This window comes from Pituophis catenifer, unplaced genomic scaffold (genome assembly GCF_029215685.1).
Source record: "Pituophis catenifer annectens isolate HBS135680 unplaced genomic scaffold, rPitCat1.0.hap2 SCAF_17, whole genome shotgun sequence".
Classification (NCBI taxonomy): Eukaryota; Metazoa; Chordata; class Lepidosauria; order Squamata; family Colubridae; genus Pituophis; species Pituophis catenifer.
This window is the reverse complement of record NW_027256897.1, coordinates 8330957-8350054: the sequence shown is the minus strand read 5'-3', so window position 1 is coordinate 8350054 and position 19098 is coordinate 8330957. Positions and strand designations below refer to the sequence as shown.

General features: G+C 44.4%; 2 protein-coding genes across 2 annotated transcripts in view; one reads left to right on the top strand and one right to left on the bottom strand.

Annotated features, from left to right (window-relative positions):
• The first annotated feature begins 581 nt into the window (after nucleotides 1–581).
• Nucleotides 582–16856, top strand: RAB14 (RAB14, member RAS oncogene family). Its single transcript, XM_070955507.1, has 8 exons — nucleotides 582–881; nucleotides 7578–7636; nucleotides 9959–10012; nucleotides 10835–11012; nucleotides 12173–12239; nucleotides 13097–13184; nucleotides 13666–13696; nucleotides 14538–16856. The coding sequence occupies exons 2-8, from the start codon at nucleotides 7585–7587 to the stop codon at nucleotides 14713–14715; spliced, it is 648 nt and encodes a 215-aa protein (XP_070811608.1). The 5' UTR covers nucleotides 582–881; nucleotides 7578–7584; the 3' UTR covers nucleotides 14716–16856.
• A 1397-nt stretch (nucleotides 16857–18253) lies between these two features.
• Nucleotides 18254–19098, bottom strand: part of CNTRL (centriolin) — a 42230-nt gene continuing 41385 nt past the window's right edge. The window contains exon 43 of the mRNA XM_070955608.1: nucleotides 18254–18519. The gene's annotated coding sequence lies outside the window, so the exon portion shown is untranslated. The remainder of the gene's footprint in view (nucleotides 18520–19098) is intronic.

Below are 19098 nucleotides of genomic sequence, written 5' to 3'. Positions count from 1 at the left end.
GCAGGCAGAAATTCAACTGGTCAAGCAGGGGAAGACTTCCCTGTTGAATACAAGCCGAAGGGAGGGGAGGGGCTAAGCGAGTGGGCGGAGCCAGAACGACTGCGGACGGAGTTCATTGGCCAAACTCCATGACTTTTGTTTTTTTTAAAAAAATCATCCTGTATTATGCCCCGCCCATTTGTGGCCGCTGGCTCCTCCCCTTTCAATTTGCGCGTGCGTCTCCCCCCCCATCTCCAGTCTACGCATGCGTCTCCTCTCTCCGGTCTGCGCACGCTCCTCTTTTTAAGCTGCCCCCAAACAAGAACCGGCTCTTTTTTCTTTTTTTTTTTCCTCCTTAACGCAGGCGCTGTGAGGCTTTCGCGCTTTCCTTAAAAAAAAAATAAAAAAAAAATCCCCAAACCGCGAAACCACTTCCCCGACCATCCCCAACCCGCCCGCCTCCTCCTCCTCCTCCTCCCTTCCGATTGGTCTATTCCACTGCCGCATCCCGCCCTCCCTGCGTTGACTTTTGTTTCTCGTCGCCCGCCCTCCTCCTTCTTTTGCGGGGAGGAGGGAATCATTTGGCAAAGAGAAGGGAAGAGAAGAGACTTGGGCCGGCCGGCCTCCGGGCCCCGCCCCGCGCGAAGTGGGCGGGGCCACCCAGCGGAAAGGCCCGCCGCCATCTTGGATCGCGGGTGCCTGTGAGGGAAGAGGAGGGGCGGCGGCGACGAAAGAGGGAAGAAGAAGAAGAAGGAGGAGGAGGAGGAGAAGAAGGAGACTCCCCGCCGCCGCCCGTCGCCCCCTCTTGCGCCCTTCCGCGGCTCCCGCCCGGGACGAAACGCTGCTGTGGCCTCCGCTGCCTCCCCAGCCAAGCTGCCCAGTCACCAGCCCCTCGAGCCCAGGTAAATCCGGACGGCTCGAAAAGCCAGGCCTTCCGGCCCTCTAGGCCTCCCCCGGGGGTTGCCTAGCAACGGGGAGAGGACACCGCCTCCCCCCTCGGAGTCTCGGCGGCGGGAGGGGGGGGGGAAAGGTGCGCCCGCGGGCGCCAGGCCTGGCGGAAGAGGAGGAGGAGGAAATGGGGGGGGCTGGATGGTGACTATCGCGCCCATCGTTCCCAGCCCGCCGCCTCCAGGGCAGGGCAGCTGCGGCCTCTGCACCTCCCATCATCCCCAGCCGTTTAAGGGAAAACACAAATAGAAACACACGCTTCCCATGGCTGCCCATTCTCCATGGCTCTGGAAGGCCCCTTCCTTGCTCTGCCCTCCCCGATCCCATCGTTCCCAGCCCTTGCTCTCTGCCCCAGACAGACCCATAGTGGGGGGAGAGGGGATCCTGGTGATGGAGGCCTAGAGGAGCTGCGATCTTTGGGCATAGATGAAGGGTTGAAGGGTGTTGGAGGAGCATTTCTAGCCTGCCTTCCATATCTCTCCTTTCTTTCTTTCTTTCTTTCTTTCTTTCTTTCTTTCTTTTTCTTTCTCTTCCTTCTCCATCCATATCTCTCCCTTTCTTTTCTTTCTTTTTTCTTTTCTTTCTTTCTCTTTCTCTTCCTTCCTTCTCCAGCCATCTGTCTTTCCTTCCTTCCTTCCATATCCATCCATATCTCACCCTTTTCTTTCTTTCTTCCTTTTCTTTCTTTCTCTTCATTCCTTCCTTCCATATCTATCCATCTGTCTTTCCTTCCTTCCATATCCATCCATATCTCTCCCTTTCTTTCTTTCTCTTTTCTTTCTTTCTCTTCCTTCCTTCCTTCTCCATCCATCTCTTTCCTTCCTTCCATATCTATCCATCTCTCCTTCTCTTTCTTTTTCTTTCTTTTTCTTCCTTCCTTTTCCATCCATCTCTGTATCTTTCCTTCCTTCCATATCCATCCATATCTCTCTCCTTCTTTCTTTTTTTCTTTCTCTTTCTCTCTTTTTCTTCCTTCCTTCCTTTCCCTTCTCTTTCTCTTCCATTCTCCCTCCAATCCAATCTTTTTTACAGCAGGAACCTGCCTACCTCTATGGGTTAAAAAACAGGGAATGTCCAACCTTGGCAACTTTTTAAAGACTTGTGGACTTCAACTCCCAGAGTTCACTTCCCGTGCTGGCTGGGGAATTCTGGGAGTTGGAAGTCCACAAATCTTTAAAAAAAAGTTGCCAAAGTTGGACAGCACCCCTATATAAAAACTTTAGAAAGTGCATTAGACCATATTCCTTGGAACTAATTGGTTTAAATTTGGATGGCACCCAAGCCAACCCACCTCACAGGGTTGATGTGATTGACATGGACGGCATATAACAGCCCAGCACACCTCACAGAGTTGTTACCGTTGAGATGGGCGGCATATAAATTTAATAAACAATAAGCATAGCAGGGGGGAAGTGGTATTAGGTATGGTCTCATGTTGATCACTTATAAAGTGATAAAGTTAGGATCAAAATCTAACCAATAAATGAACAAACAGCATTTTATGCTCAGGATGCCTGGAGTGGATGCCTTCTAAGGGTTGAAGTACATTACAGCTGCTTCTGGAGAGTGGTCCCTATTTGCCTACAGTTTGTTTAAGCAATGTTTTGACCCTCGTTTAAATTCTTTACCTTGGTTGTCCTGGACTTGTCCCGAGTCCTGATGGTGTCAAGAATGCCTCTTTCTTCTTTCTGTTGGAGAAAGTTAGAAACCTGTGTCTGTGAAGCTGCCTTTATTTGTAAGCTAGTGTACAACACAACTACACAACGATGTGCAGTGAATGCCACTTGTCTTGTGCATATTACATCAGAGGAAGGGGGGCAATGGGCGCTTTAAAAGAGATTGAGGATTTTGGATAAGTCCTTCTTAAGTAGGCTAAGGGTAGGAATGCTTGAAACAGGAAAAAAAATTGCCTGGAATCTGAACTGAAAGTGGTAAGGATTGCTGCTCTATCTATTGCACTGATTTCTTTCTTTTTTTAAAAAAAAAATGTGTTAAGTGCTTTACACATAGTAGATCTTCAGTGAGATATTGTGCACTTGGCTATGAATACATAGCTGTGCACACCTCTTATCCTTTAATCAGCATATGTGTTGCTTGTACAGTTACACTTCCTTGTAACAACGTGGTATGGCTGCAACAAACTAACTTTGCATGTTTGTTTTTTCAAATTAACAAAAGTATCTTTCTAATAAGGGAAAACCAGTTAAGAATCCTGTAAACTGATAAACTTGTTTTGCAGATTTTTCTACTCAGGCTAAGAATATTTTATGCAAGATTCCTGACAAATTACTATATCGTAGGTTAAGGGGGGTTATCGGGCATATCTTTCATATTTAGGGGTGGTGCCCTTTGCTAAAATTTCAGCTTATGGTTGCTGGGTCTGTTTGGCTCATTTGGTTTGCTTGGGGGCGATTCACACCTGCGAAGGTGTGAAACTTGTTAAAATTCAGATTTTGCCCGAAGGAAGGATTGTGCAGTAAAATATGGACAGTTGCCTTCTTTAACACCAGCCTTGCGACCTGCAAACTCGTCATCCCAATTTTGGCTATATTTACCTGGGCTGAGGGGCAGTTAAATGTTCTCAAAACATCTAGAAGGCACGAAATAGGAAACGTTGACCCCAGATCTTGCATTCTTAGCATTGCATTTGCAATCCCTGGACACTGAAAGGATTTACTAGAATAACCTCTAAAGTTGTAAATGTGTGAGGATTTCCCTCCAGTTGTCAGTGGTCTCACTTTGGAGATTTGCCATGGTTTTGTCATATTCAAGGTTGACTCAGCCTTCCATCCTTTCGAGGTAGGTAAAATGAGGACCGGATTGTGGGGGCAATAAGATGACTTTGTATAAAAAAGAACACCGCTTAGGGGGGGGCCAAAAGCCCTACTAAGCAGGTATATACAAAAGTATGAAGGCTATTGCTTAGCGCATTGTAAGCCTCCCTGAGTCTACAGAGAAGGGAGGCATATAAATCGAACCAATAAATAAATATTTAGGAAGCTTCGTCCGTTTTCCCGGTATGTGTGCTGCCTTTTCAGTGGCTACTGCCAGACAAGGGAGTGGCTTGGTACAATTCTTCCTTCACTAAATAAAGAACATGTAAGGCCCTTTACAGTTTCCCATGGCAATCTCTGAACTTTGCACACATTACTGGTTGTGTATTGTCGGGGCAGGCTTTCCCAAAGGGCAGTGGCACAATCGCCATAAAGGAAAAAAATAAAAGCAGTGCAACCCCACCAGCTTTTAATGAAGAGAAAAGTTCACTTTGGGTTTACCTTAAGCGCGCTGCGGACTTGAGACGTCTGTGTAAATATGCACTGATTTGAGCCGCATGCTGTTGAAAGAGGAGTTAGGCACAAGTGGTCCTCGACTTACAACCGTTCATTTAATAGTTCGAAGTTACAAATGGGGCTGGGGGAAAAAAAGGGGGCTTATGACCCGTTTTTCACACTTATGGCCGTTGCGGCATCCCCCAGGGTCATGTGATCAAAATTTTAGGTGCTTGGCAACCGGTTTGTATTTTGTATTTATGACAGTTGCTGTGTCCCGGGGTTACGTGATTCCCCTTTTGCGACTTTCTGGATGAGCAAAGCCCAATGGGGAAAGCCAGATTCACTTAATCGTGTTGCTCACTTAACAACTGCGGCCAGGAAGGTCATAAAACGGGGCAAAACTCACTGAACCAGCGTTTCCTCAGCAACAGAAATTGTTGGGCTCAGTTGTGGTCGTAAGCCGAGGACTACCTGAATACCAGGACATGATTTGCTGTTTGAGATTTACGCACACACCCCTCTTGAATTCTCAAATCTGCCATTGTAAACAAGCGTGCATCTTGGCGCTGCACCAGGGTGTGTGCAAGAAGACACACATTTGAAGGCCATTCTTGCAAAGAATTATCAAAGCGGTGCCTTAAGATATTTGCCAGCATGGCTAAGGGCCTGAAATAGTGTGTTTCATTCATACGACGGGCTCGCTGGTGGATATTGGATCTGCCACACCACGCTGTGCATGCCCTTCTGTATAGAACGGATGGATTCCAATCAGATGACGATCACGTGCTTACTACAAGATGCTTACTCTTGGGAAATCACATCTTCTGAGGAGGGGAAATGACCTAAACCATCAGGCTGAGCTCAGATTTTATTTTATTGTATTTTATTTTCTAGTGGGAAAGGACCTAGCAGTTATGCATTCTGGCTTCTCCTCCAAGACAGATTCTCTCTCCATTGCCCTTCCGGATGCCAGCTTTTTATTTTTCTTTCAAAACCTACAAGAGTATACAGGTTTCACAATCTCCTTAAGCAATTTAAGCTTTTTTTGTTTTGTTTTTTGTTTTGGACAATAAATAAAAGTAGCCATGCACTCTTTAAAATTAATTGACTTGCCACTTGGTTTTACTAATACTATCGGGGGGGGGGGGTTGCCTGTCCCAAAGCAACATTTCATTTGCCTGCTTGAATTGGCTGTAGAAATGGAATAAATAAAATTCATTTCCAATGAATTTCCGTTCACTGCGGTCTCCTCTTCCTTGTTTTCAGTGAATTTATTTTATTAGTCATATTCTGTTAATATGTTATCCTTTCCTTTGATATCTCTGTAATGTAGGTCTGCTTCATTATTTTAATTTGCTCAATAAAAAAAAAAACCAGACTGGCTAACATAGCTTACATATGAGGCTTGTCCAGTGGTGAAATCTGAACTGGTTTACTATTGGTTTGCTGGTTGCGCAGTGCGCACCAAAAGGAGGCTTGGGAAGGTAAGTAGAGCAGTGAGGTGGGGGCAATCAGCTTTAGCGCGTGAGCTTGGGAACCTTTTTAAAAACTTTTAAAGCATTTTTTTTACTACCGGTTCTCCAGAACCAGTAGTTAAAAATACTTTAAAAAGTAAAAAAAAAAAGTTCTGAAGATCAGCTGAGCGACGCTCCATCATCAGCATTTTTTTTTACTTTTTAAGCATTTTTTTACTTACATAAGTATGCAAGTAAATACTTACATAAATAAAATGCTTTAAAAAGTAAGTAAGTAAGTAAATACTTACATAAATAAAATGTTTTAAAAAGTAAGTAAATACATGAATAAAATGCTTTAAAAAGTAAGTAAGTAAATACTTACATAAAATGCTTTAAAAAGTTTTTAAAAAAAGTTCCGACGATCGCGCGTCGCGCAGCTAATCTTCGGAACTTTTTTTAAAAAACTTTTTTTACTACCGGTTCGGTGAACCAGTAGCAATTTTTACTACTGGTTCAGGCGAACCGGCCCAAACCGGTAGCATTTCACCCCTGGGCTTGTCCCTTCATCCCTAAACGTATGCACAAACTTTATTCAAGACTTAGAAATAGGTAAATAGCCTGGTGAATGCTTGAGAATCTTTTTCGCTACGTTCTTTTATTAAAGGCGCAGTTAGATAATGTCTCGCAGGAAAAAGAGATAAGAGGCTTAAAATAATGGGGAGTAGGGCAATGTTAGCATTGTATGGTGTTGGGTTAATTGCTTAATAAATTCTTCCGCTATCCTGCCAGGAAATTGAGAAAGGGCGCATGGAATCTCCTGAAATATCTAGGTGTGTCCACTGTGGGAAAAAAACTTCCATGATATTTTTTTGAAGGAGCAGCGATCTGACGCTAAAGTAGGATTCTTAAAAGGAATGAACACACTACTGATGTTTGTGGATTGGAGGGCAAATCGTGAAAATTATGTGAACTTCAACACAGGTAGCCCTCGACTTACAACAGTTCGTTTAGTGACCGTTCAAAGTTACGACGGCACTGGAAAAAATGACTTACGCCCGTTTTCACACTTACAATCATTGCAGCATAGTTTTAAAAGTTTGCAATTTTAATATTTCCTTCTTTGAAATACAGGTAGTCTTCGAGTTAGGACCACAATTGAGGTCAAAATTTATGTGGTTAAGTGAAACATTCGTTAAGTGAGCTTTGCTCCATTTTACGATCTTTCTCGCCGCATCTGTTAAGTGAATCACTGCAGTTCTTAAATCAGTAACACATTTGTTAAGTGAGTCTGGCTTCTTCCCCATTGACTTTGCTTGTCAGAAGGTCGCAAAAAGGGATCGTGTAACCCCAGGACAGTGCAACCGTCATAAATATATGTCCATCGGCAAGCGGTCAAATTTTGATCACATGACCTTGGGGATGCTGCAAACGGTTGTAAGTGTGAAAAACGGTGATAAGTCACTTTTTCCAATGTTATCGTAACTTTGAACAGTCATTAAATGGACAGTTGTAAATCAAGGACTACATATCTATGAGCCATGGTGGCGCAGTGGTTAGAGTGCAGTACTGCAGGCTACTTCTGCTGACTGCTGGCTGCCTGCAATTTGGCAGTTCATATCTCACCAGGCTCAAGGTTGACTCGGCCTTTCATCCTTCCGAGGTTGGTAAAGTGAGGACCCAGATTGTTGAGGGCGAGAGGCTGACTCTGTAAACTGCTTAGAGAGGGCTGTAAAGTGGTGTATAAGTCTAAGTGCTACTGCTATTGCTATCTCAGTAAATGTCCAAGGAGTCTGTTGACTTTGGAGTTTTGGGGTTCTGTGGTTCTTTTCTCTTAAGGACCAACTATGAGTTGTAAACGAAACAGGAAATGTGTGATCCAAGGATAATCATGTTAAGCTGTTTCTCTTTTTTTCTTTTCTAGTGCCACAATGGCAACTGCACCTTACAACTATTCCTACATCTTTAAATACATCATTATCGGTAAGTCTAAACCTCCTTTGGAAATGTCTCATTATTTCTGCTACAGCACACTTCCAGATCCTTTTGACTGCAGCTGGTTTGGGATAATAAAAGTTGTGGGAAGACGTTTATGCTGGCAGGGCCCAACCTACCAACAACGAGTAAAATGAAAAAAAAAACGATCTATTTTCGGGATCTGTCGAACCATTCCTGGCATGCAAGGCTCGGTGGAAAGGTGGCATACAATGCCACAAGTCACTGACACATTGATTGTGGTGCTTTTAATTCAGTGGTCTTGAGGGTTTGGTCCTATTCATCCTAAAGCAAGAGTTGGTTTATTTTTAATGTTTAGACTGCTGCATTATTTCACGAGTAAATCTCTCAGTGTTTTCAGTCTGGCTGAGTTTTGGATTTCATAGCCAGGAAGTGAGGTAGAATGATTTACCCTTTTAGACACTTCCTTCAATGATTGCTGTGGTGCTGACATTTGATCCTTGTTTTGTGTCTGGTATTGGGCAAAGGCTACTACGCCAGATAGTAACATGATATACACATAGGAGAACTGGTGGAATAGTCTCCTAGGGGTAAACTTCATTCGTTCCTGTATGTGATTTTAGACTCTGTTGCTATCCAGCTTCGAAATACTGTATTTTTCGGAGTATAAGACGCACCTTCCCCCCCCCCAAAAGGGGGTGAAAATTTGGGTGCGTCTTATATACCGAATGTAGCCCCCGCCCACCCACTGGTCCCCCACCCTTTGGCCTCTGCCTCCCAGCAATTTACCTCCTTGCAGCAAGCAGCAAGAAGAAACAGCCCATTTCAGCTTCAGCACAGCCTAATTAGCACAAATTGATTGTCTCTTGGATCGGCCTCCCAACTCTCAGCTGTTTCAGGCTGCAGGGATTGCCATTGTCTATTGCTGCGCAGGCCTCTGCTGCTTGCTGGGAGCAGATTTTTTTTTCTTGTGCTAATCAAGCTATGCTGAAAACGAAAATGAAAGTAAAGCAGGCTGTTTGCTGTAACAAGGCAAAATTGCTGGGAGGCAGAGGCAGAGTTCTTTTTCTTGTCTTCCTCACCAAAAAAGGGAGGTGTGTCTTATACTCCGTAAAATACGGTAGTCCTCAACTCACAAACATTCATTTATCGACCGCTAGTAAAGAAAATATATATTTGATTATTCATGTTATAACAGCAGCCAGGATTGTATTTGCACAAAATTGGAAAAGTGAAGAGATCCCTACAGATGAGAATGTGATTAGGAAAATACTAGAACGTGCAGAAAGGAACAGATTGACACTGGCTATCAAAGAGAGAGAACAAACTGATTATTATACAATTTTGGAATCTTTTTACCGGTGGTTGAGGAATAGACATAAGAATTAATAGTAAAAGAAGTTATTTAAAGTATAGAAAATGTATTAATAGTTAATATAATTAATAAGAGTTAAATAAATCACAATGGGATTGTTATAATATTAGATACTTCAGGTATTGGAAATTAAGCCAAGATGAGATTAAACAATGAATAAGACTGTGTATTTTAATGTTGGCACAAAATATGTGTACCCCATACGACACATTGGTTAATGGAAAATGGGCTGTTTATATAAAAATAAAATAAAAAAAAAAAAAAACCTACGCCAGCACTGAAAAAAAAAGGGACATACGACCGTCGCAGGATCAAAATTTGGGAACTTGACAACTGGCATAGATTTACAGTGGTTGCAGGGTCCTGGATTGCTATTTGTGATCTTCCCAGCCTGCTTTCAAACAAGCAAGCAGAAATTCTGGCCCCAAATAACCAATTGTAAGTCCAGGATTACATTTCATAGTGATTTGAGATCTTTCTTAGTCTAATTGTGAGACGTGTGCGCACACAATAAGATCAGGCCCGAGTGGCTTCTTTGATTTTAGTGTGTTTATAAACCATGTCTAACGCTTAGCAAGTTGTATAAAACATAAAGTTACGTTCCTGAGTGGGAAGACAGAGAGTATTCATGTTACTCATCTGTGCTCTTTCGAAGAAATTTAAGAAGTAGGAACTTTTCTCTCCTTACTTCCCAGTTACAAATTCGGTAATAGCAATACCAGAAGAAAAAATATTTCCAGAGCAATTCTCAGTAGCATTATGCACTACTTTTCTTTTCATTCCCTCCACCCCCTTAAAAAAAAACTTACTTGGCACTTTTATTAAGGAGGAATGCTGATGGTGTAAACACCGTCTGTGTGGGAGAAAAATGGCTCCATAGATAACTTCTGCAGTAGATACTAAGTTGAGGCAGCAATTCATTTCTAAATATTCCTTTCTTTTCTCTCCTTTTTTTTTTTTTTTCCCATTTTAAGGCGATATGGGTGTAGGAAAGTCGTGCTTGCTCCATCAGTTTACAGAAAAGAAGTGTAAGTGTCCACATCTCTTTCTAATTGAAAGTAGTAAACTACAAGAGTGTCTTTATCTCTCCGCTTTCCCAACGTGTTAATTTTAGGCTTCTGTTATTAAAGCTGCCTCACAGAATGGGAATGGTTCTGGATTTCACCAAAGCAAAAATGCCTCCCATTATATAATACGCGATCGCTATTGGTTTAATGTTGTGAATTTTTGTTCAGAGATAGGCTTTAACAACCAAAGATTTATACATTTGCTGACGACTAGAGCTGGGGTGGCTCAGTGGCTAAGACGCTGAGCTTGTCAATCGAAAGGTCGGCAGTTCAGCGGTTCGAATCCCTAGTGCCGCCGCGTAACAGGGTGAGCTCCCGTGACTTGTCCCAGCTTCTGCCAACCTAGCAGTTCGAAAGCATGTAAAAAAATGCAAGTAGAAAAATAGGGACCACCTTTGGTGGGAAAGTAACAGCGTTCCATGCGCCTTTGGCATTGAGTCATGCCGGCCACATGACCACGGAGATGTCTTCGGACAGCGCTGGCTCTTCGGCTTTGAAACGGAGATGAGCACCGCCCCCTAGAGTGGGAATGACTAGCACATATGTGCAAGGGGAACTTTTTACCTTTACCTATGAAAACATGCAGTAGAACAAGTTGGACATTAATTGTTCACTGTAATGGGGAAAAAAAACCATAACTGTTGATTTTGGGGCTGCCTTTTAGCTGAGAAGGTGGGTTAAGCAGGCCTTCAGATATGACTCCTCGTTTTGTGGGAATCCCTGTGAACAGAAGCCTTGCCTTAGGTAGTAAATACTTTCTTGTCGTTTCGTTTTGCCTCGCAGTTATGGCAGATTGTCCCCATACAATTGGAGTCGAGTTCGGCACCAGGATAATTGAAGTTAGCGGCCAGAAAATTAAGCTGCAGATCTGGGACACGGCGGGACAAGAGAGATTCAGAGCTGTCACACGGAGCTACTACAGAGGAGCTGCGGGAGCTCTTATGGTTTATGATATCACTAGGTAAGGTGGTAGAGATGCCCTTTTGCTGTGGTTTGAACCCAGGGTCGCCTGTCTCTTAACCCACTGTGGTTGGTTAAGAGCTTGGTGCTCTTTTAGCTGACACTACCCTCTGGAACGGGTCACCAACCATTGCAGAACTCAGGGACCAGTAAATTCATAATTTCAAATCCTGCGGACCACTAATATGATCTGCCTAATGACCCAGCTGGGTGGGCGTGGCAAGATGGGCATGTGACGGTGGGCGTGGCCAACACATCACTCACGTCGAGGGGCGCCTTGCCAGCCTGTATTCGCTACTCCTTGCCTGTCCGCCCAGGCTCCTTAGGGCCTCAACAGGAAGCAGTTGTTGGAGCTAAGCAACCACTACAAGAAAGAGTTGGCAAAACAGCTGCTCAGTTCAAATTGGATCTGACCAAGAAGGAGACTCAGCAGAAGCACCTCACTGAGGACTAGGAGCATAGGCTTTCCAAGCAGAGGGAAGACCTGTGGGAGTGCAAGGCCAGGTACCGGCGCCTGGAGGCTCAGCAGGCTGAGATGGTCAGCCAGTTCCAGGCCATGAGGCAGTCCCACTGGAACGAGGCCCTCCGGCTCTTTGCCACCAGCGGCACTTCCCTCCAGCCTTCGCCCAAAGCCCCACACCAGGAGGCTGAAGCAGATCCCGAGTTGGAATTTCTGCCCCCCTCTGACCCACACAAAAAACCCCCGAAGGGGGAGACTCTCTGCAGCAACACAAACGTTCATTGCACATATCCAACCCAGCGGCCATAGTTTGAGGACCCCTGATTTAGTGCAATATAAAAAATGCAAATAATTTTTCTGCAGACCACCAAAATTTTCTCGGACCACCAGTTGGTGACCGCTGCTCTGGAACAAAGCAGGAGTCAGACCTATTGTACCAACCCGCTCCTTTTAGCCAGATGATCATTTTCCAACGTTCTCAAATCGATGTTTAAAAAGCTGCTCCAGGCAGGCACCTCGTTTTGATAGACAGGGTAGAAAAAGGCGTGGAGAGGGAAGAACCCAAATACTGAATCTTTCTCGGGCCAAATGGGACGAAGTTGGACTTTCTCTCTCGCTGTGATCGTCTTAAAGAGACAAGAAAAACCGAGCGGGCGTTTTTATAAACGTGATGAAATGTTTGCTTCCTTTTTGTCTCGCAGAAGAAGTACGTATAACCATTTAAGCAGCTGGCTGACGGACGCAAGGAATCTAACTAACCCAAATACTGTGAGTGTCACAATTTAAGAAACTTTTGGGTTAGGGTCTGCTTGTCTCCAGGTTGAGATGTCAGGAAATTCCTCCTCAGTTCTAGGTTGATTCGTTTCCTGTTTTGCCTGCTGATGCTTTGGAGAATAGCTTGACTCCCTCTTCTTTGTGGCAGCCCCTCAAATACTGGAAGACTGCTATCCTGTCTCCCCTTGTCCTTCTTTCCATTAAACTAGACATACCCAATTCCTGCAACCGTTCTCCATGTTTTAGCCTCCAGACGCCTAGAAATATACCTTCTATTTTCCTAGTGGGCCTTTGCCTCTTCCCTTCTGCCTCTAGAAGTCTTGTGGTGGAACAGCTGTACAGAGTCCATTACGATTTGCTTAAGGGAGACAGTTTTGAAAATGAACTTTTTTTCTCAGCTTCGTATTCCAAAGGGAGGGGATTCCTTCCCTTTTGCACAGCCTTGGTTAACTTTTCCTCCTGACAATGTGGTTAACTACATCAGTCATTCTAGCTCGCTAGGTTTCTTACTTCCTCTTCTAGCACGTCTGTGTTAATTTCATAATGAGCAGTTCCTTAAAACGGCTTCCTTCGCCTAATGAGGAAACCAGATTGTCCGTTAATTAAAAGCATTTGCATTTCTGGCGTTGCCCGATTCCAGTCGTCGTGTCCTGTCCCTCCGCCCCCCCCCCCCAAATGTTTAGCCTCTTGGAGAGAGGAATGGTGTTTCTTAGCTGTGATGAGGCATGCTCTGTAAAAGGATCCAACAGGATCCTTTGGGGGGGGAAGATGTTACCTGTGACTGGCTCTTTTTGTCCACTGCTAGATTTCTGTTAAATGTTCCGTTTTTTTTTCTCTCGTTCTGGCTGCAGGTGATCATCCTTATAGGAAACAAAGCAGATCTGGAAGCCCAGAGAGACGTGACATACGAGGAAGCCAAACAATTTGCCGAAGAGAATGGTACGTACGGCTGCTCCAGAGTAATAGCAGTAGCGCTTAGACTTATGTACCGCTCCATAGTGCTTTACGGAACCCTCTGAGTGGTTTACGGAGTCGGCCTCTTGCCGCCCCCCGCCCCCCACAAACAATCTGGGTCTTCGTTTAACCAACCTCGGAAGGATGGAAGCTGAGTCAACCTTGAGCCGGTTAGGATCGAACTCCTGGCAGTGGGCAGAATTAGCCTTCAATGCTGCATTCTAACCACTGCTCAGCCTAAGGAGAACGGAGGGTGGGTAGCGCTCGGCAGAAAGATGGCGCAGAGCAATGCCAATTTAGGTCCCCTCTGGGTGGTGAAGTGGTACGCATGGACCCGGCTATTCGGATTGTATCCAGGACCTTGTTAACTTTGGAGACACCAACTTGCTGGTTGGTGAGATCCAAAAGAGGGGTGTATATTTTGATTCCCAACCCAAGTTAAACTTGCACTTTGTTCTCCCAACAGGCTTGCTGTTTCTTGAAGCGAGCGCAAAAACGTAAGTAGGCAGCTGTACGTTAAAAAAAAAAACATTTGTTTCATAGATAATGAATTCACCATTTGCCTGGCAAAGCAAGTGCCTTTTATCAGTGTAATTTCTTAATTGTAGCAGGAAAAGGAAAAACCCGGGGGTTTTCTTAATTCAAAAGAAACAGGAGCTTTAGAAATTTGAGATTGTTTCCCCATGAAAATTTTTCTCTGCCAAAACAAAAAAAAAAAAAAAAAGAGTGAAAACATCTTACTGGCAGCAGAAGAATCATTTCGGTTTATTCCCATGCCGGTGGTTAAAATTGCACAGATATAATGCTAGTTATGGCTTCAAAACACAAGCAACCGACTACGGGCCACACAGTTTATGGATTGTGATTTTAGTATAGTTCGACCATGTATAATTGACAGACTGGGTTTCATCATAGATTTCATCTGTTATTTATTATTTTATTCTAGAATTTTTAATTGTGTGTTTATTGAGTGTTTTTATTTGTTCTGGTCTATGACTGTAATACAAAAATTATTATTCGCCTGCTTTCCAAACATGGAAAGTGCAGTGTTCAAACGGGAGGGATGTATTTGGTGGGGTCCTTGATGCTTTCTGAGCATCGTTGTTTTGTTGCAGATGTCATGACCCAACTAGGGAACATCATCCGTGTTGATCGTACACATCGGCACGGCCAATGTGACCCAGTTGGGTAATGAAACATCTGCAAGGAAGGAAGGAAACAAGCTCGGAGAAACACCAAGGACCCCTCAGTTCGACCCCGAGCTATAAATACAGATGCATCGGTCATAAATCTCCCAAATTAATGCTGCTGCTTCGGCTTGTCCTTTCCCCCCCCCAGAGGCGAGAACGTGGAAGACGCGTTCCTAGAAGCCGCCAAGAAAATCTACCAGAATATCCAAGACGGGAGCCTGGATCTGAACGCGGCAGAGTCAGGGGTACAGCACAAGCCTTCAGCTCCACAGGGCGGCCGGCTAACCAGCGAACCCCAGCCCCAAAGAGAAGGCTGCGGCTGCTAGTGACCTCGGTTCCTTGGCTCTATTTGTGACCTTTCACCTCTGTCAAGAGCAGTGCTTTTTTTGGGGGGGCTGCTTCCGTTTTCCTCTGCACATCTTACCAGGTTTAATTAAAAACTCCCGAGGCAAGAGTTTAACACAGTACTAAACTGCTAAAGAATAAAATAAAGAGAAAAAACTTAGATGTAATCAGGTTATCAAAGGCAAGTAGAGTCATACCCCCATCCCTGCATGGTAAATCTAGACGTCTTTATTCCCCCCTCCTCTCCTCTCCCCCTCCCCATAATCAATCGTCCTTGTGAATAGATGTCACCGATTCATGATTTACAAAACAAGAGCTCTGATGCTGGACCTCATGACTTTTTCTCTCTCTCTCTCTCCCTCTCTCTCTCTCTCCGCAGAGCTTTGTCTCTCGTAAAGTTTAACTGTGTTAGCTTCAGCTTTTTCTCCCAATCTGTAACTGGTCTGTCCTTTTTAGTAACACACAAAAAAGAAAAGAAAAGAAAAAAAAAAAGAAAGGAAAAAAAAAAGATTTGCTATGAAACTATTTCCAAGGGTAGAACGGGATCCTGCGTAGATTGCTTTTGTTGGGAAACGTGGTGGTGGCTGGGGATTTTTTGGGTGGGGGGAGAAAGACACTTATTGCTGGGGCCCCTCGGTCTAGGACGTGGTACGGCTTTATCTCGTACCCCATGTCTTGAGGTTGCCGCCGCTGCTCCTCCCTATTTTTTACCCATACGGGCCCTTATTATTAACCAAGCGTAAATATGTATAAATTTTGACCAAACCAAGCTAGACACTCGAATACATCCTGTGTATATGATTTTAATGAAGAGGGGAGGGGAGAGAGAGTCCTCGATGACTGGCATTAGAAACTTAAAAGTGAAATTATCTGTACAGCTCCACGAAAGACGGCCAGGTTAGTGAGCACAGGTCATTTGTCCACCCCGGTTGAACTTTATGACGTTTGGCATCAATGCGGTGCCCAAGAGTATTGCTAACTCAGCATAGGACCTCTGCGCCCTCTGAGCAACCTACTACTCTCTCTTTTTGTTGTTGTTGATACTCCAGGGGGGGTCTCGTGTACTTGAGGATGTGCTAAATCGCTTTCCCTCTCTCTCCCCCCCTCCACAAAAAATAGCTCTGCATTTATTCCAGCTGCATTGCCCGCCTTGTTGTGCAAGAAGGCAGGGGCTGTGTCGCACATATGTATGCTTCTGGGAAGGGTCTGTTCTAAACTGGACAGTCGCTAGTGTTACTCTTGTGGGAGTTAGGACTCTGCTGTGGCATTGGACACTACAGTTCCACCGGCTTGGCTACCGATACTCTTCCCAACCTCCTCTCTGCCATGATCCCTGAAAGAGGGTTTACTGAGAAGGGTGGGCCCGTAGAATGCAGTCACCCCCCCTCCCCCAAAACCTCTCTCCACCCTTAATTGTTCTCTCAATGGCAATCTGGTTTTAACACGTGGCTAAGCCCGGCTGGGGGAAAAGAATGAGCATCTTTGATTGTTTTGCCCGCAGTGTCTCAAGCGACCACGTCTAGACACCCCCTCCCCACCCCACCCTCGATGACACTAAAACCAGGCCACGGTTCCAGTGTGCAAAAGCGAAAGGGGATAACCAGCATATAATGTACAGTCGACGTGTGAACCTTCAAAACGCCAAAAAAACTGGGATGTGCAAACGATTCGCATTTGGGTAGCTTGTGCGCTGTCCCTCGCTTCAACGTGCCCTTTTCGTTTTGCTCTAGTTTCCCCCCCCCTTCCCTCCCTGAAATCTCAAAAGATTCTTTAAAAGTAGATGGGTATTACAGAATTCTGCTCTTTGAATTGCACCGTTGGGGTAGGGGTAGGTGGGTGGGGGCGAGGGGTTGCCCAGGGACCATGACCTGTTGACACAACTTAAAAAAGTTTTGGGCAAAGGCAATTTGGGCAAAAGCAAAAATTTGCTTCCTGCAGCTTGTTAGCGGTGCAATATCCTTTTCTTACTCCCCACCCACCCCCATTCAAGTTACAGTAGGTCTTCATTTTCTGTGACAGGATTTATTTGGGCTGCTGTATACTCATTTAATGTAACAATGCTATTATCTAAATATTTGTAAATAAAGTACCTGTATCTAGACAAAAAAGTGAGAGTTAGTTGTTCTTTGAGGAAGGGGAATAAAAGGGTTGCTAATTGTGGGATGACTGAAGATGGATGCCTTTTTTAAAAGGGGTGGGGGAGGGCCATTCAAAACCTTTAAAGGTTGGGGTTGAATTGTCCCAAAGATGCTTTTTCAAGAGGCAACTGGACTTCCTTTGTTTTTTTCCTTGAAGACGTTTCGCTCTTCATCCAGGAAGCTGTTGTGACCTATGCTTCCTGAGTCATTAAAACACACCAGTCGTCCCAAAAACCTGTTTTATTGCAACAGCTGTGAATTACTTTCATTCACAACTGAGTCCCAATTAGTTGCAAAAAATTCTTTGGAAGAAGTCCTTCAGGATAATCACCAATCTTTATCTCCCTCGACACTCTGCCAAAGACCTACTGATTCTGGACCTACACGGAGTCCAGAATCAAACAGAGATGTCGACTGGGAACAGAATTAACAACGTTGCTTTCCTGCAAAGAGCCCACATGCCTTTGCTCCTCTTTTAAAGCTTATGGGAGGGACCAATCATTTCCAGGCCTTACTCCCGAGTCATCCCTTTTGTTTTAACTGCTCGTGCCTTCTGGCAGCTCTGCGCATGCATGCACTAGGAACAGGCTCCTCCTGTTCCTCTGCCTCTGCTGTCTGGCTCTGGAGGCTCCGTGCATCACTCCCAGATGGCCCTGGTCCCCTCTCTGCCTCGACGCAAGCCTTCCCCAGACTCTAGGACTGGCCCATGTTCCTTTCCAGCCTCCTCACTGTCCGACTCTGCTGCCAGCTCCATAGGCTGCTGGCGGACCACAACAGAAGCTTCTTCAGTTCTTCAGAAACTTCAGAACTGAAGAAGCTCCTTGGATGAGGAGGGAAACGTCTTCAAGGAAAAAAACAAAGCCCAGTTGCCTTTTGGAAAAACATCTTTGGGACAACCATGGCTTTGGATGACTGAGAATCTTCACAGACTTTTGAATTCTTCTATGGGGTGTCATAAAGACAGAGGAAATCTATGGGAGTGTTTCTTGCATTCAGAATTCGCTCTGATTTTCCTTGCTAGTTGATTTATTTTTTAAGAAAGACAATACGGTTGAGGATAAAAGTGTGACTTCTTTCTTAAATATTAAATGATGTGAGTTATTGCTGGCCTTTTAAAAACTTCCCAAATAACTCGCTACAGGCAAATGATGGATACACTGACGGTATCAACCGTTTGTGCTCCTTAGACGGCTATCATAAACCCTATAATTCTACTTTTTAAATTTTTTTTTTTCTGTCTGAATGAAGGAGGGAGAAGAGATTTTTGAGACATTAAATATCAGTGTAATCCTCATAACGGAATCCATCGAGCATGGACACTCGAAAAGTCGAACCCTTTTGTACAAAAAAAAATTTATTCACAAAATATTTTATCCCATAAAAAGCCATTTTTTGCTTTTAAACGGTGGTTAAAAAGAAACGTAAAAGAGCAAGAGACACACACACCTCTTCCTAGATTCCCCTCCACGCCGAAGGAATACAAAGCGCTGATGTTGCTTTCAGCATGGCAGAATTCTGCTATAAGAGATGCGGAAAACCTGAGGTGGCTCGAAGACCGTTAACTTGTAAATAAATTGAGGTAGTCTTCATGAATTTCACGTCCGATTGGCCCGGGTTTCACCAATCCCATTTGTGCATAGTATTTTTCTAGAACAACAATAACGAAAAAAGCGATTTAAGTACCAAGCAGCAAGTTATACAGTAGTGGCCAAAATTGTGGAAACCTTTAGGGAAAGGTGTACTGTATTTTTTGGAGTATAAGACGCACCTTTTTCCCTAAAAAGAGAGGGTGAAAATCTGGGTGCGTCTTATATGCCGAATGTAGCCCCACCCAGCTTCTCAAACGGAGATTTCAGAGGCTGAAAAAAGCATCAGAAACGAAGCTTCAGAAAAGAAGCCCCCAAACAGAGCTTTAGAAGCTTTTTTTCTGAAGCTGTTTCGGAGGCTTTCAGAGGCAGGAAATGTAATTCCTATGTAATTCCTTGTGACAACTTGTTTCATTTTATTTGTGTAATATTTGTTCTAAAGAAGCCGCGTTTTGCTCGGAACAGACAACCAGGTTCTGAATACAGGTAATTACTCCACTTCACGACCACAATTTAGCCTAAACTTTCTGTTGCTAAGTGGGAGGTAATTGGTAACAATTGGTAACTGTTAAGTGAAGTTCTGTCCCATTTTAACAACCTTGCTTGCAAAAGGGGATCACGCGAACCCCGGGACACTGCA